This window comes from Haliotis rufescens, unplaced genomic scaffold, assembly GCF_023055435.1.
Source record: "Haliotis rufescens isolate VD_foot unplaced genomic scaffold, xgHalRufe1.0.p SCAF_5, whole genome shotgun sequence".
Taxonomy (NCBI): Eukaryota; Metazoa; Mollusca; class Gastropoda; order Lepetellida; family Haliotidae; genus Haliotis; species Haliotis rufescens.
Window position 1 is genome coordinate 3530072 of NW_025964223.1, and position 26764 is coordinate 3556835.

Genomic DNA, 26764 nt, shown 5'->3' on the forward strand with positions numbered 1-26764 from the left:
ACTGGAATATTGTTAAAAGCGGCGTTAAACCCAACTCACTCACTGTAACTGATAACGCATGTGCTAAGTCTAGCCCAGCAACGACTGTGTGTTACTAATGGCAGAGAGGCCGTACTTGGCTGTGTGTTGGTGCACCGTACACCAACGTCATGTTCGTTTGTTTGTTTGTTTTGTTTGTTGTTTAACGCCGCACTTAGCAGTATTCCAGCTATATGACGGCGGTCTGTAAATAATCGAGTCTGGACAGACAATCAAGTGATTGACATCATGAGCATCAATCCACACAATTGGGATACGATGTCATGCATCAACCAAGTCAGCAAGCCTGACCAGCCGATCCCTTTAGTCGCCTCTTACGACAAGCAAACGAACGAACGAACGAACGAATCAGACGACTGGGCCTGCGACACTTTAATCAGAAGGTCCCCGACCACTCCTAATCCATGCAGGTCACTGGGGGACTTCCGGGTCAGAGGCGGCCCTTGTAACTGCTTGTCGTGAGAGCCGACTGCACTGGGGATCGGGTGGTCAAGTCCTGTGGCTGTCTGACATTGAGGAGTGAGACGTTGATCATGACACAGCCGCTAGTTATCCGGAATACAGACCGCAGTGATCCAGCTGGAATATTGCTGACTGAGACATAAGCAACATCAACCCGCTAAGGCCGGATTTTTTTCTTTCGTTTGTTAACGAAATATTTATTAACTTCAGGTCGGTAGCTCGAAAAGCTAAAAAAAATAACAAATCCAATTTCAAATGTTTTTCCAAATGTTAAGTTGGTTGGAAATTTTTAATTTTGTAAAATAAGTGGTGGCAGGAGTTTTTAAAAATTAAGGTTTTAGTTATAAAATTTGAAAAAAATTATAATTATTTATGTTTTTCACATTTCAGCTTTCAGAATCAGCGGAAATGTTTAAAAAAGTCTGGATTAAGAAATAATTCATGAGTGAGCGAGTATGGTTTTACGCCGCTTTTAGCAATATTCCAGCAATATCACGGCGGGGACACCAGAAATTGGCTTCACACATTGTACCCATGTCGGGAATCGTACCCGGGTCTTCGGCGTGACGATCGAACGCTTTAACCACTAGGCTACCCGACCGCCCCTAATAATGCATGAAAGAGCAAAGGTATTATACAATTCGTTGACAACATTGACAAGTATTTATAACACACGAGGCACACTGATCATACACTATCTCCACATTGGTTCTTGGTCGTCATAAAACCCACCACTGCCATAGATGTTGCTGATTCTTCTAGAATGGCGAGCAGCTGCTTGTCTTTTCTTGAGTTCGTCGAGAGAATCCAAAAACATTCTCACACGAACTTGGAGTCTTTCATTCTGAATTCTGTTCATCTCACGTAAAGCCACAACGGGTTCAGTTTTCTCTTCCGAGTCAGGCATGTGATCCAAATTCGTCATCTGAATCAGCTTCCGGCGGGAAAGAACAGCCGACTTGGAGCGAGAGCAGACGAGACTTGGTTTATCGTCTGCTGGTTCATTTGACTCTTTGCCGTCTGCGTTGGAAAAAGTAGGTTTCTGCCTCGTTCTGGGTCTGTGACAAGCAGACCTGCTTCTACCCAGACCGGAAGCTGGCGTGGGTGTCCTTTTCTTGACCACAGCGTCGGACGGAAGTAGAACATCTGTATACCACGAAGACGGGAACTTCCGGTTCTCAAGCTGTGCTGTAATGAGACCCGCTTTTGAAATAACTTTTGGTTGTATATGAGCTTTAGCCTTAGTGACCACCTCTCTGCTTACAGAAGAATCGTCGCTGCTACTGTAACTGCTACTGTCAGAGTCGGAATCGTCAGGAATACGGACGTTGAGCTTCACAACTCTCGCTTGCGAGGCCGTACTCACAGGCCGCTGCGGGCGTTTCATATAGACCGGAGTGGTCTTCGGCCGCGCCTCGGAATTTGCGTGATGTGCGGACTTCTTCATAGCCTCAAACCCGCCCAGCGTTCTCCGCAGTTCTTTAATCTCAACGTCACGGTTAATGTATTGGCGGTGTTTGTATTTCAACAGAATATCATTGAATATACCCTGCTCCTCCGAGAGACGGTCGTTTTCGAAGTAAACGTCACTGTGATCTATTCTTAATGTTCCGTCTCCTAATTGAGTTTTCTTTTTCACTTTGTCCAGATCCATATCTACAGCTTCGCAGTTCTGGAATGACACAACAACGACAATTATATTGAATGTTGAGTTCAATAAACCATAATAATCCACTTGAAATTCCCAGCGAGTCTAGATACATCAGTATGCAAGTGTTGAATATTTAACTGTTGCGGTTGTAGTGTCGGGTCTCGAAGCAGTAATGTATTTCAACATAAGAATGCAAATCATGCTCCGTCACTACGGTAGTCGTACATGCCATTGTATCTTGATATGGATTGCAGAACAGACGCATACGGAGATCAGTGCGGCCTGTAAATAATCAATTTCGGCAATCAAACCAGTGATTGAAAGGTTACATTACGATATCACCGCGACGTACCACCTGATCCCGTTCAGTCGACTCTTACAAGTGAGTGAGTGAGTGGGGTTTTACGCCGCTTTTAGCAATATTCCAGCAATATCACGGCGGGGGACACCACAAATTGGCTTCACACATTGTACCCTTGTCGGGAATCGAACCCGGGTCTTCGGCGTGACGAGCGAACGCTTTAACCACCAGGCTACCAGTATAGGTACCATAGAGGGATCCTTTTTGAAAACTATATGTAGTTTACTGTAGGCAGTTAAATTATCTGAGCGAGGATTTGATATATTGGACCCTATCATAAGTCTAGGTTAAGGAATGGGAGCTACGACCACCTTAGCGCCAGGTCTGCGAAGATTGTTTCAAGAAACGATGTTTTCAAGTGTGTATGCCAATGTTACGGGTTGTTATGCGTATGAAGAATGGCTAATGTCAAAACATGATAACGGATGTCCATTGACGCAGAACCCTGATCGCCTTATGTTGACGGGTTGACTGTGGTGTGTTATGGAGCATTGATCAGCTGGCAACGACAATGTTTGTGCATTCCAAGTGAAGCGGAAATCTCTATTGAGTTGTAATCCCGATCTGACACCTTCTGGTCGGTGTTATGGGGGATTTAGTGATCAAACAAAGCCAGATGGAAGTCGACCCGAGAAATATCCAGATTATTGTCTTGATAAATTGTTACCGTTTTGATCTATTAGGCCAGTTAAGTAAAATAGTGTTCCTCGTGACATTTTACAAACAGTGACGGGGTAGGGAGTTTTCATATATTTTATTTCTTCACTAAGTTACAAATCTTAAATAGACTTGTGTTTGTGTACCACGTGACCTCTTTTGGAACCGGCATCTGCGACTCGAAATATCACCAGGACTAGGTTCCCTAACACTCTGTAATGGAGAAATCATGAGAATCTGTTGATAATTCTTGCGGATTCAGCAGATTCGAGTGATTTCTCCTACTTTAACCATGTCTTGGTTGATAAATCATCTCTCCTCAACTGTGCATAATGACCGATAATTGCGTCGGTTTTACTTGTTATAAGGCACGTTCAGAATGACCAGTGAATTCCTGTGTAAGAATAAACTGCTACAACAATAGTTTGACGTCATCGTTATGGTTTAAGATATGAATGGCAATTTCAGGAGGACGAGAATTTATGGATGTCAACTTCTTTATTATGAGGAACACCAGGTTTCGGAGTATATTCTTAGTCCTTATTTATGGATGTTAACTTCTTATTATGAGGAACACCACGTTTCGGAGTATATACTTAGTCCTTATTTATGGATCTCAACTTCTTTATTATGAGGAACACCACGTTTCGGAGTATATTCTTAGTCCTTATTTATGGATGTTAACTTCTTATTATGAGGAACACCACGTTTCGGAGTATATACTTAGTCCTTCGTCAGGTGACGAATAAGTAAGTATATACTTCGAAACGTTGTTCCTCATAGTAAAGAGGTTGACATTCTTAAATTATCTTCCTTATGTGTATCACTTCTAAATGCCTTTCAAAGACTTAATGGAGATTTCTTTTTCAAAAGGTGTCCCCCACTTTAAAATAATTACCGCTTCCATGTTTGTTTGTTTTTTACGCCGCAATCAGCAATATTCCAGCTATATTACGGCGGTCTGTAAATTATCGAGTCTGGACCAGACAATCCAGTGACTGACATCATGAACATCGATCCATGCAACTGGGATCGATGACATGAATCTACAAAGTCAGCGAGTCTGACCGCCCGATCCCGTTAGTTGCCTCTTACGACAAGCATGGGTTGCTGAAGACCTATTCTACCCCGGATCTTCACGAGCAACCGTTTTGATGCATACACAGGTAATGGAGGGAGTCTTATACATGTTGATATGCGGTCACTGGTTTAAGAAAGTATGGAAGTAAAATACAATTTAAATATATTGAAATAACAAACAAAGCTTTGGACGTCCATATCTTGAAACCAATATTGGGTATTTGTGTTTTCTACGGCGTGTACCAGAATAGTCGCAACTCGTAATTAAAGGACAGATTAGCCAGTTACTAACTACATACATCAGTGTACACAAACAATCTACAGCCTCATTCTACCCTACCTGTGAGGTGCGGCCATGGTGGTGGCACTTCCCGCCATGTCGCCGACTGCTGTAGGACAGCGAATATGTGTCGCAAGCACTTCCGCAACCACACCCTTAACAAAGTGTTCTTGATCAGGTCGATTTGAACCCATATCTCACTGAGATCAAAACACAAATCTGATATGGACCACAGTGTCAACGATAGAAGCTTAGTCTGACGACAGACATTCTCAATCAGGACGGATTTGTGTCAAGAGGAATCTGGGTACAGCCTCTTACTGGGGCTTGGTGAAATGGCCGCAAGGCAATGGCGGTCGCTACCTTTCTCTGTGGACTGTTGTGCTTGATCTTTGATCGGCGTTGGTTTATAGACACACGAGCAGGCGAATTTCATCTTCTGCATTCTTTGTACAACATGTTTCCAACCCACTTATTGAACGTTCTATAATGCTGTTTGATGTAAACAATATACCGTTGAACGGTGTTGAATGGTGTTTGATATAAACAATATACCGTTGAACGGTGTTGAATGGTGTTTGAGATAAACAATATACCCGTTGAACGTTGCTATTATAACGTTTCATATAAATGATATACCGTTGAACGTTGCTGTTAGTCTTTGATATAAATAATATATCGTTGAACGCTGCTATAATAGCGTTTTATATGACAACATATCCGTTGAACGTTGTATAATGGTGTTTATATAAACAGTATACCCGTTGAACGTTGTATGATGTTGTTTGATATGAACAATATACCCGTTGAACGTTGCTATTATAATGTTTCATATAAACATTATACCGTTTATCGTTGCTATAATAGCGTGCTACATTGTAGTAGATTCTTTAAGTTCCTGCAGCCTGATTTAACATAACTCCACAAACATATATTTCAAGCAAATAATTAAGAACTCCAAATCTGTACAATTGATGGTGTACTGGTGTTGTTTTTCTTTGACTGAAAACATTTAACATTCGGTTAAGACTGCTTCTCATCAACAATGCCAGTCGTGATTTGTTTTGTGGCTGAATGTATTGAGCCAAACATCCCCCGATAACTGCCATCACGTCCTTGTATGTTGAAATGTTATGAAAGTGATATATACTAGTACCCCACAAGTAATTTCCATAACACTTAAAATTTTTGTTCTGTAAACACTTCTCTTATAAGCTTTTCCAGTATGAAACTCGACACCATTGTTTACAATCAAATTTACCAGTAAATATCGGCAATACATGGAAGCGCTATTTGTTAAATGAACATAAGCAGTAGTCAAGTCAAAGGAACAATTAAGTCATATATACGGTGAAATGGAAGCTATGTATGTTGTTTTTTTATTCTCCGAGAAATCACAGTGAACAAAAACATACAAGTACGCAATGGAATACAAGTGGTTTTCCAACTGCCCGAAGAATTGATCGAATAATTGCATTAAGAACAATTCGAATATATCAAATATTAATGAAACATTTCTCACTTGGATACCATTACAAAATACACCCACATCATTGTACCTCCTCTGGTAGTCGGAAAAGATCCGTGAAGATCCGGGTTATAACAGGTATTCAGCAATTAATGCTTGCCGTAAAAGGCGACTATGCTTGGCGACTAGCGGGATCGGGTGGTCAGGTTCGCTGACTTGGTTGATGCATGGCATCCTATCCCAATTGCGTAGATCGATGCTCATGATGTCAATCACTGGATTGTCTGGTCCAGACTCGATTATTTATAATCCGCTGTCTTATGGCTGGAATATTGTTGAGTGCGGCGTAAAGCAACAAACAAAGTAATCGGAAAATAATATTTAAAACCAAACGACACCTCACCCCTCACCCCACCCCCACCCCCTCCCCCACCCCCACCCCCTCCCCCACCACACGTCCTTGTAATCCGGTATCTATCTTTCAAATATGCTCTGTGCAAGCGAGTATCACACGCGAATCCTCTTTCACATAACTGTTTCTCTTCCCTTGCCTAACGAGACAACTGCGCTAAGACCTCGCGGATAACAATCGATTCGAATGGAGTCTGTTCGCACAAACATATACCCTGACAAATCACCTCCCTTGTTAAATCTCTTGTTATTCGAGATTAATACCCAATCGGAAACATATACACCCGAAGTTAACCGTAAGTGTATTAGAGAGATAGGAATATCAGATAAGGTTATTGGGATATCGACACGAACTGAATTTGGGTGCGGGTGGTTTAGTGATATGTACATTAATTCTCACGGGCAACAGTATGTCATGCAAGAAGACTTATTAATATCTAATAAACAGTGCTGCATGCGCTAGTCAAATGCCAGTGTTGTCAGTTAGATAAGGCATTCTTACAAATGCACTTGCAGCACGAAAATCGCGAGTATATCCGAGTGTTTCTTGCAACCAGACTGGAAGACCTGGGTCAACATTGTAAGTGAGTGAGTGTTTTAACAACGCTTTTTACAAGTTCTATCAGTATTCCAGTCATATCACGGCGAGTCAGTTTAATGTGGGAGGAAAGCCCGAAGTAATACAGGTCTTGGACGTCTACCACTTTGGTGAAAACTGAAAACACGGGTATAGTGCTGACGAACCTAGAAACAGCGCGAACAGGGATTCGAACGGCCAGGTTTCTGGCACGCCTAAGGGACGTAACTCTGCACACCGACTGGGCAACCCATAAACATATATATGGGGTCTTGATACTTTCATCTGGTGGTTTGATTCATATAAAATGTTCTCTTTATATTACCGCCCCTTCTGATAATGCTGGCAAAACGGACGTCAAAGGCGACAAACACGCAGCGCAGAGTTCCGTAACTCAGTCGTTCCAGGATCCGCTGACAGTTGGGACAAATGCACATGGATTCGCTAAAATCGGTAGTTGTCTACGGCCTTAGTAACGCTTGGCTCTCCTTAATCTTTAAGCGTTGATACAACTAAATTACTGTTCAAAGCGGCGTTAACGCAACTCATATATCATAAATAATGTTGTTACCTGTTTGAAATTATTTTTGTGAATATTCAGTCGTATATCATCACTTCAAGATTTAGAAAATTGAGACACGTCCTGAAAGCTGTGATTGATACGAAGTCGAGAATTTATAACCATTAAACCCATTGATTTAATATCTTCTACACCCATAATACACTGAATACACTGCAGTCGCTGGATAAAAACACATACACTTAAACCATAGGTATCAGGTAGGGGATTAGTAATCAGTCAACCATTACTAAATCTGTCGACCCAGTGGGGTGTCTGACAGATGAGAGGACACCCGCAGTCGTAAGAAATCACTACCTAGAAGTTCCAATTCTTTTCCAGACAATACCTTAAAATGTGCCTGCCGACGTCACCGAAAATCCACACAAAGCTCAAAGCACCGCACCACAGGCTAATTAAGCCACCTGCCACGAGTACCTGTTCATTTAGATCTTGAGCGGATTCGTGATCATCTTCTATCAACCTATTGTTAAAGTGCGATTGAATATGCATGCGATTTACCTATGTATCCGTCGACAGATTGAAATGTACACCGTCTGATGACAGAGACAATGGTTGTCAATATACAGTAACTGTGCTCGTCGACCCTGCCTTGGCCTGAACGTTGTGGGGTTCTGGGATAAAGGGTTATATACTCCGTCGGTCTTTTGTTTGTGTACTGAATATAGAGTACCTGTCTTTTGATGATATATGAGCAACGGTGTATCTTATTAGTAAGTTGATTGCTTGTTCTATTCACAAAGACAATTTTCTGTAATAATACATTAATTTGATTAACCTTTGTAATGAAAAATGTGGAATTCGGTTCCATTTGACAGAACAAGACTGAAACAAGTCAGTTGTTCATGTTAACATGATACACAGATGTATCTATCTGTACGATATTTTCGTCTAAAAAAATAAGACACAGTTGTCATTAACTCTTGTTAAAGCTGACTGTCGTTTTGTGGATTTAATGTATAGATGCATTTACAATTTAACCTCCCTAACTCGAAGTCATCGGAAACTTTGAATAAATCCGTTGTTCGAGACTAGCGGAGTGTCGCTGTTAAACCATAATGCCGATGAGTTTTTGCAAGCGCTTTAACGTGATATCGTTTAAAGCGATATATCGAGATAATTAAGTTCGATCAAACGAGGTTTCATCTTGTTTTCTGATATGATTGTCTCCTAGATAAATGTACAACCATATATATCTCATTATCATCTGGCCTCTTGGCACATACATACTATAGGATCTTACCGAAAGCAGCGTGCCATGACTCACTTCATCCGCTACTATTAAACCACCACCGCTGCTACTACTACTACCACCACCGCCACCATTAATACTATAATACTATTTCTTGTTGTTACCATTGCGCGCTGCTGCTGCTACTACAACTAGTACTAGTACAACAAAAACTACTGCTGCTGTTGTTGTTGCTTATGCTATCACCGCTTCTGCTGCTGCTACTACTATTACAGCTCGTGCTGCAACTACTACTGCAACTACTACCACCACTACTACTAGTACTACTACTGTAGCTGCTGCTACTACTGCCACTGCTACGACTCTGCTACTGCTACTGCTACAACTGCTACTTCTAGAAGTAAAGAGTACAACTGCTACTAATACCACTACCGCTGCTACGACCCTACTACTGTTACTGCCACAACTACTACTGCTACTTCTACAAGTTAAGAGTACAACTACTACTACTACTACTACTACTACTACTAGAAGTTAAGAGTACAACTACTACTACTACTGCTGCTGCTGCTACTGCTGCTACTGCTACAAGTTAAGAGTACAACTGCTACTACTACCATTACCGCTGCTACTACCCTACTACTGCTACTACTACTACTACCGCTGCTGCTACTACCGCCGCTTCTACTGAGGTGACGACAGAATTAAGTATACGAATATAATAATTAGTGTATTGAAATACAAAGAAACTTCGAAGACGACTATTGAGTCATCACATAAAATATAATACCTGTATACACAACATCACTCTCACCCATCTATCGTCTTGTCAGCGAAGACAGAATTTTACAGAAACCTCTCCAGACACATGTACACGGACGCCACACAAAGGTACCTAAAATTACGTTAAGGAGATCCAACATGCCTAAGACATGTACAACAGTTTGAAATACCCACCTTCAGGACAGTATTCCACTACAGCGTGCGTCCGTGCATCTGCTCCCGCATCCCGCCTCTCGCCCCAACGGCGCTTGTGACAACAGTGAGAACAGCGACGCTCTTCATCGAAGACGATACGCATAGACTTGCTCGGGCTTTCTGACAATATCCGCGACTGTAGTCCGTGGTTATGGATTGGTTATGTGAAAAATGCTATGAAATGTGTCAACGAGTGTTAGATGAGACATAACCCGGCTAGGAATAGCGTGTCTTCTACATTCAAACGTTGACTGATAGCACACCCACGACACTGAGCGGGTGATTAGGGCGCCTTCAGTGTAGCCTTGCTTCCTGTGCACCGCGGCATCCGACTAGTAGAACTACATCAAACATCGGATTTAGCGAACTATTATATAAATCGAAGTCAGCTGTAAAGCTAATACGTATTATTAACGACGTATTGATATATTGAAATACTAACTGATTTCTTCTCTGAGAGCGGAAGCCCGGCTTCTTGCCGAGGCAAGGGAGGTAACTGACTGTAAAAGTCTAGTTTCATATGAGTTAACACCCCTGCCTCGGGTAGGTGAAGGTCGGTTGTATCGAACGACGTTTAAAGAAGGCACCTCTTGTTGACCTGCCTGGCGCTAAGGGCTCGAAACAAGGACTGGTTGGCTCAGGGACAGTATAATGTATCTGAGTGACACATACACACACACACGCACGCATGCACGCACGCACGCACGCACGCACGCATGCATGCATGCATGTACGTCGCTATATAAGTGAAATATCTGGAACGCGACGTTAAACGACATATCCCTGACTCACTGACTATAAAGATTTTGACAGTTTAATATCATATCGACCTTAAATATTCGTGTCTAGGCGGGCTTAACTAGTGCATAGGATTTCACGCCGCATTTAGACATAGTCTACAAGTCGTGTCATGAGGCACCAGAAATGGGTTTCACACATTGTACCCATGTGGGAATCAAAGCCTGGTTTTCGGTGCGACAGGCGAATGCTTCAACCACTGGGCTACCCCTTGATAAACCAGTGGTTGATGGTATGAGCAATGCTCCACACATCAGGAAATATTGACACATAATTAACCAGGTGGGACATTGGCAACACCCATCGCTGCCACATTTTTGGAAAAATCAGTGAGTTGTTAGATGAAGCATGTCAAGGTAGGAAACGACCTGATTCCAGTTTGGCATAAGTACACATAATTCCCAATGTGAATCTGATTTTTTACATTTACGTTATATTCAAAACATAATATTTTCATTCAGTGAAAGCTGATAAGTGCCTGACCCTGTTATTCCGGAAGCCTACAGTCCGGATACAGAAGGTTTCAATGTACAAGCATTGCGACAATCCCAACACTACAGGATATTATTCAGTTGTTTTCTTTCAAAAAATACTGTAAACAATAATTTTGCGCCATGTTTTACGATAAAGATATTATTGTTCGTGGGACATACTTGATGTTGTGACATATAAATGTGTTCGACTACTTATTTCAAAGAAACATATTGTATACATTTCTTATAATATCGCAAAAATACACAAATCCGCATGTTGCTCACATGGGTAATGAACCAGTGACGTGTGTTTGCCTGTATAACAAACGAACGCGTTTATACTTTGACAGCTCTCGGGCAAGTCTATCTGTCAAGTATACTTCCTTGTAAAACAGATAATCGTCTCAAGTAGCGTGCGTGGCACGGAGACAACCGCCTCAGCAGGGGAGGGTACGGTAATCTTTGATCAACTCAAGATGGCCGCCGAGAAGACCATATCACATCCTCTGATCTCCCTAATACCGGGCTGTTATGCATGGCAACACTCGCTCAGCTAGTCAGTCTGGTATTGTTTTGTCAGTGTCCTCGTTGCAACGGAGCAGTGGCATGATCTCAGGCAATCACACGAGGTGTGGATTGGGGATTAATCTTGAATAGGCTTATGAAACTAATACTTGTTTTGAAAATGTCTCGGCCAGACTTGTCATACCGTCACCCATATCATACCCTCAGTCTTTGGCTTTGCAATGTGAATGTTTCGTTATGTTTGAGTGAGTGAGTGAGTGAGTGAGTCGTGTTTTCCAGTCATATCACAGTTTTCCATTTATATCACTAACAAGGCTTCCACACTTCGTATCAATGAGGGGAATCGAACCCAGAACTTCGATGTGACGCGCAAACGCTTTAACCACTATGCTGTACCACCAGCCCCTTGATGCTTGCCGTAAAAGGCGACTATGCTTGCCGTAAAAGGCGACTATGCTTGCCGTAAAAGGCGATTATGCTTGCCGTAAAAGGCGACTGACGGGATCGGGTGGTCAGGCTCGCTGACTTGGTTGATCAATGTCATCGTATCCCAGTTGCGTGGATCGATGCTCATGATGTCAATCACTGGATTGTCTGGTCCAGACTCGGTTATTTACAGACCGCCGTCATATAGCTGGAATATTGCTGAGTGCAGCATTAAAGCAACAAACAAACAAACAAATTGATAGCATGAGCAACCATAATTTTAGACCAAGCTTAAGATATGCGTTAAAGTGAACATAGTTTTGGTAACTGAAAACAGAGTCTATCTCGTCGCATGTTAGGTTTTGAATAAAGGCGAGAGCCAGATATTGATGAAGTACAGTTTAACATTGACTTCAACATAAATACTTTGAGGTCGTAAAGCATCTGAAACAGTGAGTAGGTACATGAAGTATGTCTCAGCACCAATCAGACGGACTCCAGTCAGGCATCGAAAAATACCATTACCAATACAACACTGATCTTTCAGATTTAAGTTATATTTGAAACATATTTTTCATATACAGTGAAACTTATCATTCAGGACCCCGTTTTTTTCCGGAAACCTCCCGTCCGGTTAAAGGACGTTTCAATATACAACCTATGAGACAATCCCAGCACTACGGGCGAGGCAGTAGAAGGTCCCCGTGGTGTTCTCCAGTAGTCTGGACGGTGTGTCGAACTCTTGGACCTGCCCACTGTCCATGGCCAGGATTCTGAATGTAAAGCAAGGTGATGGAGAACGTATGTAAAGCAAGGTCATGAATAATGTCAGAAAAGCAAGGTCATGAATAATGTCAGTAAAGCAAGGTCATGAATAATGTCAGTAAAGCAAGGTCATGAATAACGCCAGTAAAGCAAGGTCATGAATAACGCCAGCAGAGCAAGGTCATGAACAACGCCAGTAAAGCAAGGTCATGAATAATGTCAGTAAAGCAAGGTCATGAATAACGCCAGTAAAGCAAGGTCATGAATAACGCCAGTAAAGCAAGGTCATGAATAACGCCAGTAAAGCAAGGTCATGAACAACGCCAGTAGAGCAAGGTTATGATCGTCAGTATACAGTCCAATAGTCCGCCTGTTATATGTGACGTTTTCATCTCCTAAATTACCATCCCACTCAAATAATATGAAAACATGTTTTTTGATCCAGTCTTTCGCCCTTGATATGTATCATCCCGCTGAACAAAATGAAGGACTTTTCCCCCGTTTCATGAAACAAAGTCCAACCTATATTCATCGGAGGGAGGAAGAAAGTCTGCCTTAAGTTTGTCTTGTCTTCTAATCATGCCACGTTTTCGTCTTTTAATTTCCAAACGCTGATAAAACAACAATAACAAATATAGGACAGTAACGATGACCATGTAAAGGTCAGGAAATTGTTCAAAAGTTATAACTATCATCAATGGTGTTTATAACCAAAGTTTGTTTTTGTGTTCTAATTTCCTCCGATCAACTGTCGCCTCTAGAGATGAGCATGGGGAACGACAGAAAATAATATGGATCACCTCTGGGGCCCACCATTTAATATTCTAGTGGGTGGGGATTCCAGGATTTTTGTTCAACAGAATATGTTTTGGCCACGGCTTCGAAACACGTGGTTTTATTTTTTGGGACGGAGGAGCTGAAAACAGCATCAATCATGTCCAGTGATACGTATTTTCAAACTTTGTAGAATATATTTCTAAAAAAGAAATATTGTAAGAACTGTCAAGGTGCATGAGTTAAGTTATTACCAATCTTAATGGATCCATAAACTCCAAACGTTCAAATATTTATGTCAGTTAGGTGGTCACTATACAGAACTGACCAAAAGAACGAGTTTCACTACCTGTCGTAGTCCATGACGGTATTAAGTCTGTGCGCTATGGTGAGAATTGTGCAGTGCGGGAACTCTCGTCTGATAGTCTCTTGTATGACGTCATCTGTTGCTATGTCAACAGCAGCTGTAGCCTCGTCCAGTACCAGGATCCTGGTCTTCTTCAGCAACGTCCTCGCCAGGCACAGCAGCTGCCTCTGTCCTACACTGGAGGGTGGAGACAGTCAGTGGGTGAGTGAGGGAGTTTAACGCCGGTTTAAACAATATTCAAACAATGTCCTAGCGGTCGATTAGAAATGAATGGGAAACATGTAAATTACTGTTGAGAAGGGATGTGGACATAAGATGAAGAGATGGACTGATCGATTGATTGATGAGGTGGACTGATCGATTGATTGATGCTGTGGACTGATAAAGCAGACTGTTGAGAAGGGATGTGGACATAAACTGAAGAGATGGACTCAGGTTACCCCGTCTCAGACCCATGGGTCATCTGATTATCCGAATGAGTGAATGGTGTTTTACGCACAGTGAGTAACATTCCAGCATTCAAACAAACCAGTGGTTCACTACGCCAGCAGCGACAACGCCATCGGGATGAACACACTTTAAATCGGGTCTTACTCAACTTACATATTTCAGCTGGGGATCTATTCCGAATGGATTAAATGGGAGCCTTCTCTGTATCAACCAATGTTCGTGTACGCCCGCACAAGGAGACTGAAAAGCATCACCTACCAACAGTTTCCCCTCACCTGAAATTCTGCCCTCCCTCCCCACATTCGGCCAACAGCTGATGCGGCAAAGCTTCCACTATCTGCTTCAGCCTTGTGTGCTCCAGAGCAGTCCAGATCTCAGTGTTAGAAGATTCTCCTTCCGGGTCAAGGTTCATACGAAAACTTCCGGTGAACAACACCGGGTCCTAGTTAATATAGGAATTAATGGCTGGGCATTTGTTTCAGTTATTTGGAAGCCGAAGGGACATTCAGTTCTCAGATGGTCAGTTCTGTCCATGCTAAATACAACGAACTTTCGTGAAGTCGAATTGAATCAAGGTTGACTTTGGAAGGAACTCGAGAGAGCCATAACTGGGAGATAAACAATATGTGTTTTCAGACTTGTGGTTGTTATGGAGTCCTTCATGGTCGGAAATTTTGTTTGGATGCGGATGAATTTCCGCGTGTAAGTGCCGACAAACTGTTGGAATGTATCTAAGGAGATCGCCTCCATTTTCTAGTGGGCAGAGCGGAAGTTCTGTGGTTCGATCCACAGGTGTTAGAGACGTTAAACGATTATACTTGTTGTTAACCTGCTTGATGCTCGGCATTGAGGGATAAAACAAGGACTGCTCGGCTCGAAGTCATTAAAATGTGTTTAAGAGACGGCATGCATGTAGCTATATAAGAGCAATAATCTTGAACGCGACGTTAAACCATCTTTCCGAGGCAAGGGAGTTAACTGACTAAAAGTCGATCGTAGCGCCACTAGTGGCTATTACGAGTTATGTCCCTTCCATGTTCCTACTATTGACCAGTCAGATTCCACCTCTCGTATCACTTGCATTTGTTTCAAAGAAAATGGCGGCGCACAGTCAAGACGATCTGATTGACAATCAAAATCTATATCGTGATAAAACGGGTCTTACTTCGCGAAGTGCATCAAATCAGGTGAGCACCTTCATTAAAAACATAAAAAGGTTTTGTATATTTATGTTGACGCCGAGTTAGCGGTACACACGCTTTGCAAAACCTGCAATCGACCGAAATCTGCAAGGCAGTTTACGAACTGGATGTCGATTATTACGCGATTTGGGTTGGACTATGCATAGACTCGTTATTCCAGTCAATATATAACTCCAGCCTGTTCGGCAAGGGTGGAAACCGGACTTATATAGTCAGTTAACACCCCAGCCTCGGGAAGATGCGTTAAACCCCGTTTCATCTCACCTGTATCTACTATCTAAGGTATGTACTGTTTGTGAATAGTGGATCATTTCAAAGAAATCGGCACCACAAATTCTCTTTCACAGAGAAGGAATAGCGGTATTAACTATTATCAAATACCTGGGGTATTACAGCAATCTTTGACCTCAGTTCGTGAAGTCCAAGTGTTGAAATATCGATGCCATCCACAAAGATAGCGCCCTCTGTTGGTTCGACTAATCGGAAAAGGGAGAGCATCAGTGACGACTTCCCTGCGCCTGTTCTCCCGACGATACCAATCTGATGAAATGATAAATACCTCAACATACCAGAGACTGATGTGGCAATAATTTGTTCAGAAAATACTGGAAAGCCATGAACGTGGTGCTCACAAACCAGTGATCATAAACCAGTGATCATTATCAGGGCAATAAGAATTCGAACCCACGATCATAGAATCATGGCACACGAAAGGGACGCAACTCTGCATTGCAAATTGTGGAGCCTGAGACTTATTATCAAAGAGAGAGTAAGTGGGTATGGTTTTACGCCGCTTTTACCAATATTCCGGCAATATCACGGCGGTGAATACAAGTTATGGGCTTCACACATTTGACCCATGTTGGGAATCAAACCCGGGCCTTTCGTTTCGTTGTGGTGAGCGAACGTTTTAATTACTAGGGTACCCGCCCTTATTATCAAACAAGTAGCGTGGGTTGTTGTTCTAACGTCACCTTCTCGCCCTGTTTGACCTTGAAGCTGACATCCCTCAGTACCAGATCGAGGCCCTCCCTGTATCGGAGGCTGAGCTTCCGGAACTCTATGTCTCCATGTCGAGGCCAGTCGTGAGGTGGAGGTAGACCACGCCTGGTCCACGTGACCTGTATCCATAGGGATATGTAAATTAGACAACAGCTACTTCGCGTGACGTGTAATCACAGATATATGTAACTAGACCACGCCTACTACACGTGGACTGTAACCATAGGCGAATCCAGAGGGGCTGTTCTAATTTTGAGGATTTTGATATTTTGGCCTCCTGCATTTTAAAAATGCTGGATCACGCCCTTGAAAACCAAAGATATAAAGCATATTACGGGGACATGGATAGAGACGCACTTGTTGAAAACTTGGTTAACCAATGCGACCGTCTTCGCGACAGACGACTGTAAATTTGTATATATACCGCTTCAGAACAGTTCAAATCTAAACTACTTAAGCTCAAAATAGGAAACAAAAATTAGTAATCGTCGTGAAACAAGTGAACACTTATCCATATGCTTTGAATCAAATATAAAAGCAACAATTCACAATAAAACGTGTAACTTTCAATATACTAATTCACAGAATCATAACTACAAATTCACTTCTACACAAAATTGGCAGGCGGGATGACCGTTCATGTTTTTTCTGCGAAAATGAACCTGACACGTCCGTCGTGGTACCTCAGTAGGCAGGGAAAGACTGTTATCTATACATCTTTCATTCACTATAATGTCCGCCTCCTTCACCTCAGTAGGCAGGGTAAGACTGTTATCTATACATCTTTCATTCACTATAATGTCCGCCTCCTTCACCTCAGTAGTCAGGGTAAGACTGTTATCTATACATCTTTCATTCACTATAATGTCCGCCTCCTTCACCTCAGTGGGCAGGGTAAGACTGTTATCTATACATCTTTCATTCACTATAATGACAGCCTCCTTCACCTCAGTAGTCAGGGTAAGACTGTTATCTATACATCTTTCATTCACTATAATGACAGCCTCCTTCACCTCAGTAGTCAGGGTAAGACTGTTATCTATACATCTTTCATTCACTATAATGACAGCCTCCTTCACCTCAGTAGTCAGGGTAAGACTGTTATCTATACATCTTTCATTCACTATAATGTCCGCCTCCTTCACCTCAGTAGGCAGGGTAAGACTGTTATCTATACATCTTTCATTCACTATAATGTCCGCCTCCTTCACCTCAGTAGGCAGGGTAAGACTGTTATCTATACATCTTTCATTCACTATAATGACAGCCTCCTTCACCTCAGTAGTCAGGGTAAGACTGTTATCTATACATCTTTCATTCACTATAATGACAGCCTCCTTCACCTCAGTAGTCAGGGTAAGACTGTTATCTATACATCTTTCATTCACTATAATGACAGCCTCCTTCACCTCAGTAGTCAGGGTAAGACTGTTATCTATACATCTTTCATTCACTATAATGTCCGCCTCCTTCACCTCAGTAGTCAGGGTAAGACTGTTATCTATACATCTTTCATTCACTATAATGACAGCCTCCTTCACCTCAGTAGTCAGGGTAAGACTGTTATCTATACATCTTTCATTCACTATAATGACAGCCTCCTTCACCTCAGTAGTCAGGGTAAGACTGTTATCTATACATCTTTCATTCACTATAATGTCCGCCTCCTTCACCTCAGTAGGCAGGGTAAGACTGTTATCTATACATCTTTCATTCACTATAATGTCCGCCTCCTTCACCTCAGTAGGCAGGGTAAGACTGTTATCTATACATCTTTCATTCACTATAATGTCCCCTCCTTCACCTCAGTAGGCAGGGTAAGACTGTTATCTATACATCTTTCATTCACTATAATGTCCGCCTCCTTCACCTCAGTAGGCAGGGTAAGACTGTTATCTATACATCTTTCATTCACTATAATGTCCGCCTCCTTCACCTCAGTAGTCAGGGTAAGACTGTTATCTATACATCTTTCATTCACTATAATGTCCGCCTCCTTCACCTCAGTAGGCAGGGTAAGACTGTTATCTATACATCTTTCATTCACTATAATGTCCGCCTCCTTCACCTCAGTAGGCAGGGTAAGACTGTTATCTATACATCTTTCATTCACTATAATGTCCGCCTCCTTCACCTCAGTAGTCAGGGTAAGACTGTTATCTATACATCTTTCATACACTATAATGACAGCCCCCTTCACCTCAGTGGTCAGGGTAAGACTGTTATCTATACATCTTTCATTCACTATAATGTCCGCCTCCTTCACCTCAGTAGGCAGGGTAAGACTGTTATCTATACATCTTTCATTCACTATAATGACAGCCCCCTTCACCTCAGTGGTCAGGGTAAGACTGTTATCTATACATCTTTCATACACTATAATGACAGCCCCCTTCACCTCAGTAGTCAGGGTAAGACTGTTATCTATACATCTTTCATACACTATAATGACAGCCTCCTTCACCTCAGTAGGCAGGGTAAGACTGTTATCTATACATCTTTCATACACTATAATGACAGCCCCCTTCACCTCAGTAGGCAGGGTAAGACTGTTATCTATACATCTTTCATACACTATAATGACAGCCTCCTTCACCTCAGTAGGCAGGGTAAGACTGTTATCTATACATCTTTCATACACTATAATGACAGCCCCCTTCACCTCAGTAGGCAGGGTAAGACTGTTATCTGTACATCTTCCATTCACTATAATGTCCGCCCCCTTCACCTCAGTAGTCAGGGTAAGACTGTTATCTATACATCTTTCATACACTATAATGACAGCCCCCTTCACCTCAGTAGGCAGGGTAAGACTGTTATCTATACATCTTTCATACACTATAATGACAGCCCCCTTCACCTCAGTAGGCAGGGTAAGACTGTTATCTATACATCTTCCATTCACTATAATGACAGCCTCCTTCACTTCAGTAGGCAGGGTAAGACTGTTATCTATACATCTTTCATACACTATAATGACAGCCCCCTTCACCTCAGTAGGCAGGGTAAGACTGTTATCTATACATCTTCCATTCACTATAATGTCCCCTCCTTCACCTCAGTAGGCAGGGTAAGACTGTTATCTATACATCTTTCATTCACTATAATGTCCGCCTCCTTCACCTCAGTAGGCAGGGTAAGACTGTTATCTATACATCTTTCATACACTATAATGACAGCCTCCTTCACCTCAGTAGTCAGGGTAAGACTGTTATCTATACATCTTTCATACACTATAATGACAGCCCCCTTCACCTCAGTAGGCAGGGTAAGACTGTTATCTATACATCTTTCATACACTATAATGACAGCCCCCTTCACCTCAGAAGGCAGGGTAAGACTGTTATCTATACATCTGTCATACACTATAATGACAGCCTCCTTCACCTCAGTAGTCAGGGTAAGACTGTTATCTATACATCTTTCATACACTATAATGACAGCCCCCTTCACCTCAGTAGGCAGGGTAAGACTGTTATCTATACATCTTTCATTCACTATAATGTCCGCCTCCTTCACCTCAGTAGTCAGGGTAAGACTGTTATCTATACATCTTTCATACACTATAATGACAGCCCCCTTCACCTCAGTAGGCAGGGTAAGACTGTTATCTATACATCTTTCATACACTATAATGACAGCCCCCTTCACCTCAGTGGTCAGGGTAAGACTGTTATCTATACATCTTTCATACACTATAATGACAGCCCCCTTCACCTCAGTAGTCAGGGTAAGACTGTTATCTATACATCTTTCATACACTATAATGACAGCCTCCTTCACCTCAGTAGGCAGGGTAAGACTGTTATCTATACATCTTTCATACACTATAATGACAGCCCCCTTCACCTCAGTAGGCAGGGTAAGACTGTTATCTATACATCTTTCATACACTATAATGACAGCCTCCTTCACCTCAGTAGGCAGGGTAAGACTGTTATCTATACATCTTTCATACACTATAATGACAGCCCCCTTCACCTCAGTAGGCAGGGTAAGACTGTTATCTATACATCTTCCATTCACTATAATGACAGCCTCCTTCACCTCAGTAGGGCTGGTGGTATACTGGAAGATCCTCTCCACGGACACGCTGTTCAGCTCCAGGCGGGTGGTGTTGACGACGAACCAGACCAGTTTACTGCCGAACTGTGGTACGGCAAACCATGCGAGTGAGTGAGTGGGTACGTGCGTGCGCGTGCGCGTGCGTGAGGGACAACATATGAAATCCTAGAAGAGACACAGTCCCTTTGGTTAATTTTAACGTTTTTTTGCTTGTTCTTTGTTTTTTGTAAGGGCGACAATGCGACAACGCGACAATGTTCTTTCTAGGATTTCATACTGAAACAACTAAACCACCCTACAATATTATATGTGTTGAAGATATATATACACGAACTGTATTGGTGGTTGATAAATAAGCTGTTTATCGCATAAAGTGGCGTGGTTATAGCTAAAAAATTCACAAATCATATTCTAACCACACCAGTGGTTGAGATTAACAATCATCGTTAACCTTGTATTTATTACATATTCAAAATGTGTTTGCCTATTGAACTCTCTAGGGTACTTATCATACTACAGATATAACTCCCTGGGTAATCGAGGATGAGCCGTGCCTACCTCGACGGCAAATGAGACAATCAGCCCGACACTTCCCCCAGTGACGACATCTCTTCCAAGACACAGCGTGGCGATGGCGGTTGTCAGGACGACGTTACCGATGAAGTTCAGTCGGACAGTCAACCATCTTGACAAACAAGAATGTTTTGTGAGTGAGTGAGTGAAATGGGTTTACTTCAATTTTAGCCATATTCCATCAATACAACGGCGGGGGACACCAGACATAGGCTTCACACGTTGTATCCATGTGGGGAATTGAATCCGGGTCTTCGGCGTGACGAGCGAACTCTTCAATAACAGTCTCACCCACAACCAGTCTCACCCACCACCAGTCTCACCCACCACCAGTCTTATCCACTACCACAGAATGTTTAATGACGCTCATTATAAACGTGGGTAGGTCGAGTAGCCTAGTGGTTAAAGCGTTCGCTTGTCACGCTGAAGACCCGGGTTCGATTCCCGACATGGGTACAATGTGTGAAGCCCATTTCTGGTGTCCCCCGCCGTGATATTGATGGAATATTGCTAAAAGCGGCGTAAAACCATACTCACTCACTCACTCATTATAAACGTTCCCTTTTCCGTATGTTCCGGGAGTGATTTAAATTGAATTACACGGAAGCCAAAAGTTAGCTTCAGATATGACCTCCCTGTCGCACATTTAGCTGAAGATATTACCTCGCTGTTTCACAGTTAGCTAACGATACGACCTCCCTATTGAACAGTTAGCTGTTGAAATGACCTATCTATTGCACATTTAGCTGAAGATATTACCTCGCTGTTTCACAGTTAGCTAACGATACGACCTCCCTATTGAACAGTTAGCTGTTGAAATGACCTATCTATTGCACATTTAGCTGAAGATATTACCTCCCTGTTTCACAGTTAGCTAACGATACGACCTCCCTATTGAACAGTTAGCTGTTGATATGAACTACCTATTGCACAAGGCGGTGAAGAAAGAGAATTTACAGCTGGAGTCAACCTTGCGGGCGAACGTCTTCCAGAACATGGCCCTAGCTCCGAGAGCCCGGATTACAGGAGTCCCGGATGCTGCCTCGCTGAAGAAACTGATCATGGGAGCCTGGCTTTGAGATGACATTCGCGTTAGCTGCCGTGTAGTGCTGATGTAGCCCCGCTGTTGGAAGAATATTGGACGCAATATGACGACATGGAATACTATGCCACTTAGAAAGTGGTCAAATGTAACAAATGTTTGATTTGGGATAACACTTTCTTAGTGCAATTTACACTTGTCAGGGGGGTGCACAGAGTACGTGATCTGGGCTACCAGTTGTCGGACTTCCATCTTTGTGGAAACCTCGGTGGCTGAGTGGGTTAGATCGCTGACTTTGTGTGCTTGCGATTAGGTGCCTCACTCTGGCAGTGTGGGTTCGAACCCCGGAGAATCTGTACTTTACTAAGAAAGTGCTATCTCAAATATAACATGTAATACATAATTCATTCTCAAAATGAATTTTACTTTTATAATGTTGTTTTTATGTCGGTAAACAATCTGTTTGCAGAACCTGGCCACTGTGCCCCTGGGCGTTTTCACCTTCACTGTCTTCGAGATAGCTAGATTCATCTTTCGGCGCCGCGATGTGTTGTCAAGAATACGTCCTTTAGTTCATGATACGCTAACAGTTGCTTGGAATCCTTGGTCTGTCAATGACTAACACCTGTAAAGTTTGCCACATTAAGCTGACACGCCATGATATATACGGGTTATCACGCGAGTGTGTTTTGGGATGGTTAGTGCCCTGTACTTATACTAAACACTATCTAGTTAGCTCGTCTTGGGTGTGTTTGGGGGATGGTAAATATCCTGTATCAGAGTCCATATACCGGTATATGGTCTCTGCCTGTATTACTAATATATCAGTTGTGTTTATTCCAAATACAGGATATGAACCATCCCCAAACCCACAAACGTGACAACCTTGTTATCATGTAATTGTATTCTTAAATTCTGTCGTCGAAACATGTATTCTCATCGCCCACACACGTACCATGCAAAGATTCCTGGAATGTATGCATTCATATATCTCGTCACAAGGTCAGTGATTAGACCCTACCAGTAGAGGTCTACAAGTACAGATATGGAAACTGATCCCAAAAGCGTCCCCGCAAAATGGACTCGCAATTCATATCTACAATGTTGACTACAATTGTAAAATGTCCCCGTACGATCGCCAGACACTGATTTTCGGTATCTTAGACTTCTTTTGAAAACAATTATCCCAGTAATTTGTCCAGAACCCGATTGTCAATTTTGACACGATCGCAGATAGACAAGGACAACGCCATGTTAGTTTGTCAACCATGCACGTAGTACCTACCTGACCTTTAATATTTACATATTTACCCAATGACCCTCAACGGATACCGTTTTCATTGGTTGATTTTATCATGTCGAGAGACCTACCTGTTATATGATAGAAATCAATACATTTCAAAGCGTTTCTGAGGCTTCGGGGTAGCCTAGTGGTAAAACCTTTCGCTCGTTACACCGAAAGCCCGGGTTCGATTCCCCACATGGGTACAATGTGTGCAGCCCATTTCTGGTGTCCCCCGCCTTGATATTGCTGGAATATTGCTAAAGTCGGCTACAACTATTCTCACTCAAAACGTTTCACAAACATTCCTTTTTATATTACCTGGACAGACATAAACATCAAGAACATGGGAATGATGACACCCAGGACGGACGGCGCGATGTAGCAGATCATGATGAGGCTGCTAACGACGTTGCCCATGCCGTTGAGCCAGCCGTCCATGGTGTTGGTCATGTCGGTGTCTACTGCTCCCAGGTCCCCTGAGAACCTTGACGTAATGCGGCCAATGGGGGTGGAGTCAAAGAAGGACATGGGTGACCGGAGGACGTTCTCCAGAAGCTGGTGATGGAGTGTTCTGGCCGCCGAAATTAACACCCTGCCTTGACAGTAGGTGTACGTCACCATCAGGAGAGCTGGGGAGAGGGAGTGGATGTTACGGTACACCAGTTGCGCCAGAATCGTGTATGGGTCAGGCAAACAAGTGGGTGATAGCATGAGCAACTAAATTTGAAATACGATGACATTTTCTAACCACATCATTTCAGTCGTCTATTAAGGCCGACTTTGTGATTTAATTTATGTGATGGTGGGGGTGGGGTTGGGGATGGGGGAGGAAGTGTAAATGAATTAGTTTGCTCCTCAAAATTGCTTTGATTTTACCAAAAAACCAGCAACAGTAAATCACACACTGGGCATGTTGAGTGAATATGTGATGGGGATACCTATTGAAAACATATTTTGTTTGAAACAGCAATCCCAGCGATAAGACTTCTTACTTATTGCCCGGGGGCGGTCGGGTAGCCTAGTGGTTAAAGCGTTCGCTCGTCACGCCGAAGACCCGGGTTCGATTCCCGACACGGGTACAATGTGTGAAGCCTATTTCTGGTGTCCCCCGCCGTGATATTGCTAGAATATTGCTAAAAGCGGCGTAAAACCATACTCATTCACATATTGCCTGGAAATCTACAATTTCGGAAAATTGATTTTGAAACATGCCCGCCCCATCCCCCGCCCCATCCCCTGCCCCATCCCACCAAGAAACTTTAGGAATTATTATTTCCATCCGGAATAGAATATAACGAACGTCTTTTGCATTGACAACTTTACTTTGCTTTTACAAGGTTGAAACTTAGTATCGATTTTTTAATATTTCAAACCAGATTCCAAATACACACTACAATACCTTGTATAACACCAAGGCCTGCATAGCCAGCGAGGTAGTACCGCGTCGTGGTCCATTTGACAGAGACAGAAGTAGTGGTTTGATTGTAAGTGCCACTGCGAGGGGTCGTGCCCGGGGCGGCGCCTGTGGGTGGGACGGAGGGGCCCCCGAGTGCTGGATCCTCTACCCACCGGGTGAGCCAGATGTTGGCATACATGAAGACAGCGTAGTACCCTCCATACAGCAGCAGCAGTACCAGACAGCGGGCACCCCCCAAGGCTGACAGGAACAGTCGGTACACCCCCAGGCTTACCTGGTACACAAAACTGGAATGTTTGTTTGTTTGTTTGTTCAACGCCGCACTCGGCAATATTCCAGCTAAATGACAGCGAACTGTAAATAATCGAGTACAGACAATCCTGTGAGTGAGTGAGTATGGTTTTTACGCCGTTTTTAGCAATATTTCAGCAATATCACGGCGAAGGACACCAAAAATGGGCTTCACACATTGTACCCATGTGGGGAATCGAGCCCGGGTCGTCGGCGTGACGAGCGAACGCTTTAACCACTAGGCTATCCCCCAGCCCCGACAATCCTGTGATTGATATTATGATCAACAGTCCACGCCGTCGGGTACGATGACACGCTGTCAACCAAGTCACCGAGTCTGACCACCCGATCCATTAAGTCGACTAGCACAGGCGACTAGGGACTGTTTTTAACCCGGAAACCCCATGAATAAGATAATGAATGTTGTTTTATACCACCGTCTGCATTGAAGAATAAAGCCAATTTGGGCCAGGCAAATAAGTGGTTGATAGCATGAGTACCGATCTACGTCATCGGGTCACCATGACATGCAACCAGCCACATTGGAGGTCACAATGACTTGAACCAGCCACATAGCTCTTACGTCACGTTTTGGGGAAACATCGATCATGTGTAACATATTAAACAAGTATTTGTCACAGAGTGACGAAATATCCCCCGCCTGTACACCATAGTACCAAATATGAAGACAATCCAGCGATTAGTTCTTGAGATATTGTGGCAACACCGTTTTCCAACTCCAAAAACAGATTTGCCTGCTGTGACCTTGAAAATGGGGTCAAGGTCACCAAATCTGACAGGTGTATGCGGTGTCTGTATATACACTATAGTTCCAAATATGAAGACAATCCAGCGATTAGTTCTTGAGATATCGCGGCAACACCGTTTTCTAACTCCAAAAGCAGATTTGCCTGCTGTGACCTTGACAATGGGGTCAAGGTCACCCAAACCGACTGGTGTCTGCGGAGTCTGTATATACACCATAGTTCCAAATATGAAGACAATCCAGCGATTAGTTCTTGAGATATCGCGGCAACACCGTTTTCCAACTCTAAAAGCAGATTTGTCTGCTGTGACCTTGAAAATGGGATCAAGGTCACCAAAACCGACTGGTGTCTGCGGAGTCTGTATATACACCATAGTTCCAAATATGAATACAATCCAGTGTTTAGTTCTTGAGATATCGCGGCAACACCGTTTTCCAACTCTAAAAGCAGATTTGTCTGCTGTGACCTTGAAAATGGGATCAAGGTCACCCAAACCGACTGGTGTCTGCGGAGTCTGTATATACACTATAGTTCCAAATATGAAGACAATCCAGTGTTTAGTTCTTGTGATATCGCGGCAACACCGTTTTCCAACTCCAAAAGCAGATATGCCTGCTGTGACCTTGAAAATAGGGTCAAGGTCACCAAAACCGACCGGTGTCTGCGGAGTCTGTATATACACCATAGTTCCAAATATGAAGACAATCCAGTGTTTAGTTCTTGAGATATCGCGGCAACAAACAGGTGGGACGTACGGACGGACGTACGGACGTACGGACGGACGGTCGTGAATACTATATCCCCCG

At 43.0% G+C, this 26764-nt stretch overlaps 2 protein-coding genes across 6 annotated transcripts in view; both read right to left on the bottom strand.

Annotated features, from left to right (window-relative positions):
• Window positions 1-406: 406 nt before the first annotated feature.
• LOC124133625 lies at window positions 407-9984 on the bottom strand. Of its 2 annotated transcripts, none has more exons than XM_046498081.2 (2): window positions 4591-4845; window positions 407-2173 (listed from the first exon to the last, which is right to left on the bottom strand). In XM_046498081.2, the coding sequence occupies exon 2, from the start codon at window positions 2153-2155 to the stop codon at window positions 1196-1198; it is 960 nt and encodes a 319-aa protein (XP_046354037.2). In that variant the 5' UTR covers window positions 2156-2173; window positions 4591-4845; the 3' UTR covers window positions 407-1195. The 2 variants fall into 2 exon arrangements, with proteins under 2 accessions (XP_046354037.2, XP_046354035.2); XM_046498079.2 differs by lacking the exon at window positions 4591-4845 and adding an exon at window positions 9716-9984 and having other exon boundaries at window positions 408-2173.
• Window positions 9985-12275: 2291 nt separating this feature from the next.
• Window positions 12276-26764, bottom strand: part of LOC124133539 (multidrug resistance-associated protein 1-like) — a 35936-nt gene continuing 21447 nt past the window's right edge. For 3 of the 4 annotated variants that reach the window (XM_048384421.1, XM_048384422.1, XM_048384420.1), the window contains 10 exons: window positions 24883-25174; window positions 23802-24112; window positions 22080-22279; window positions 21142-21268; window positions 20566-20667; window positions 16491-16637; window positions 15898-16056; window positions 14590-14756; window positions 13847-14041; window positions 12276-12731 (listed from right to left, as the gene is read on the bottom strand). In XM_048384421.1, the coding sequence (XP_048240378.1) occupies window positions 12617-12731; window positions 13847-14041; window positions 14590-14756; window positions 15898-16056; window positions 16491-16637; window positions 20566-20667; window positions 21142-21268; window positions 22080-22279; window positions 23802-24112; window positions 24883-25174 (1815 nt within the window). In that variant the 3' untranslated portion in view covers window positions 12276-12616. Of the gene's footprint in view, window positions 12732-13846; window positions 14042-14589; window positions 14757-15897; window positions 16057-16490; window positions 16638-20565; window positions 20668-21141; window positions 21269-22079; window positions 22280-23801; window positions 24113-24882; window positions 25175-26764 lie in introns of those variants that run through there. The other variant, XM_048384423.1, reaches the window with a different exon arrangement.

What these genes read in the sequence shown, in the direction of transcription:
- LOC124133625 (XM_046498081.2), bottom strand. Translation starts at nt 2,155, where the DNA reads ATGGATCTGGACAAAGTGAAAAAGAAAACTCAATTAGGAGACGGAACA.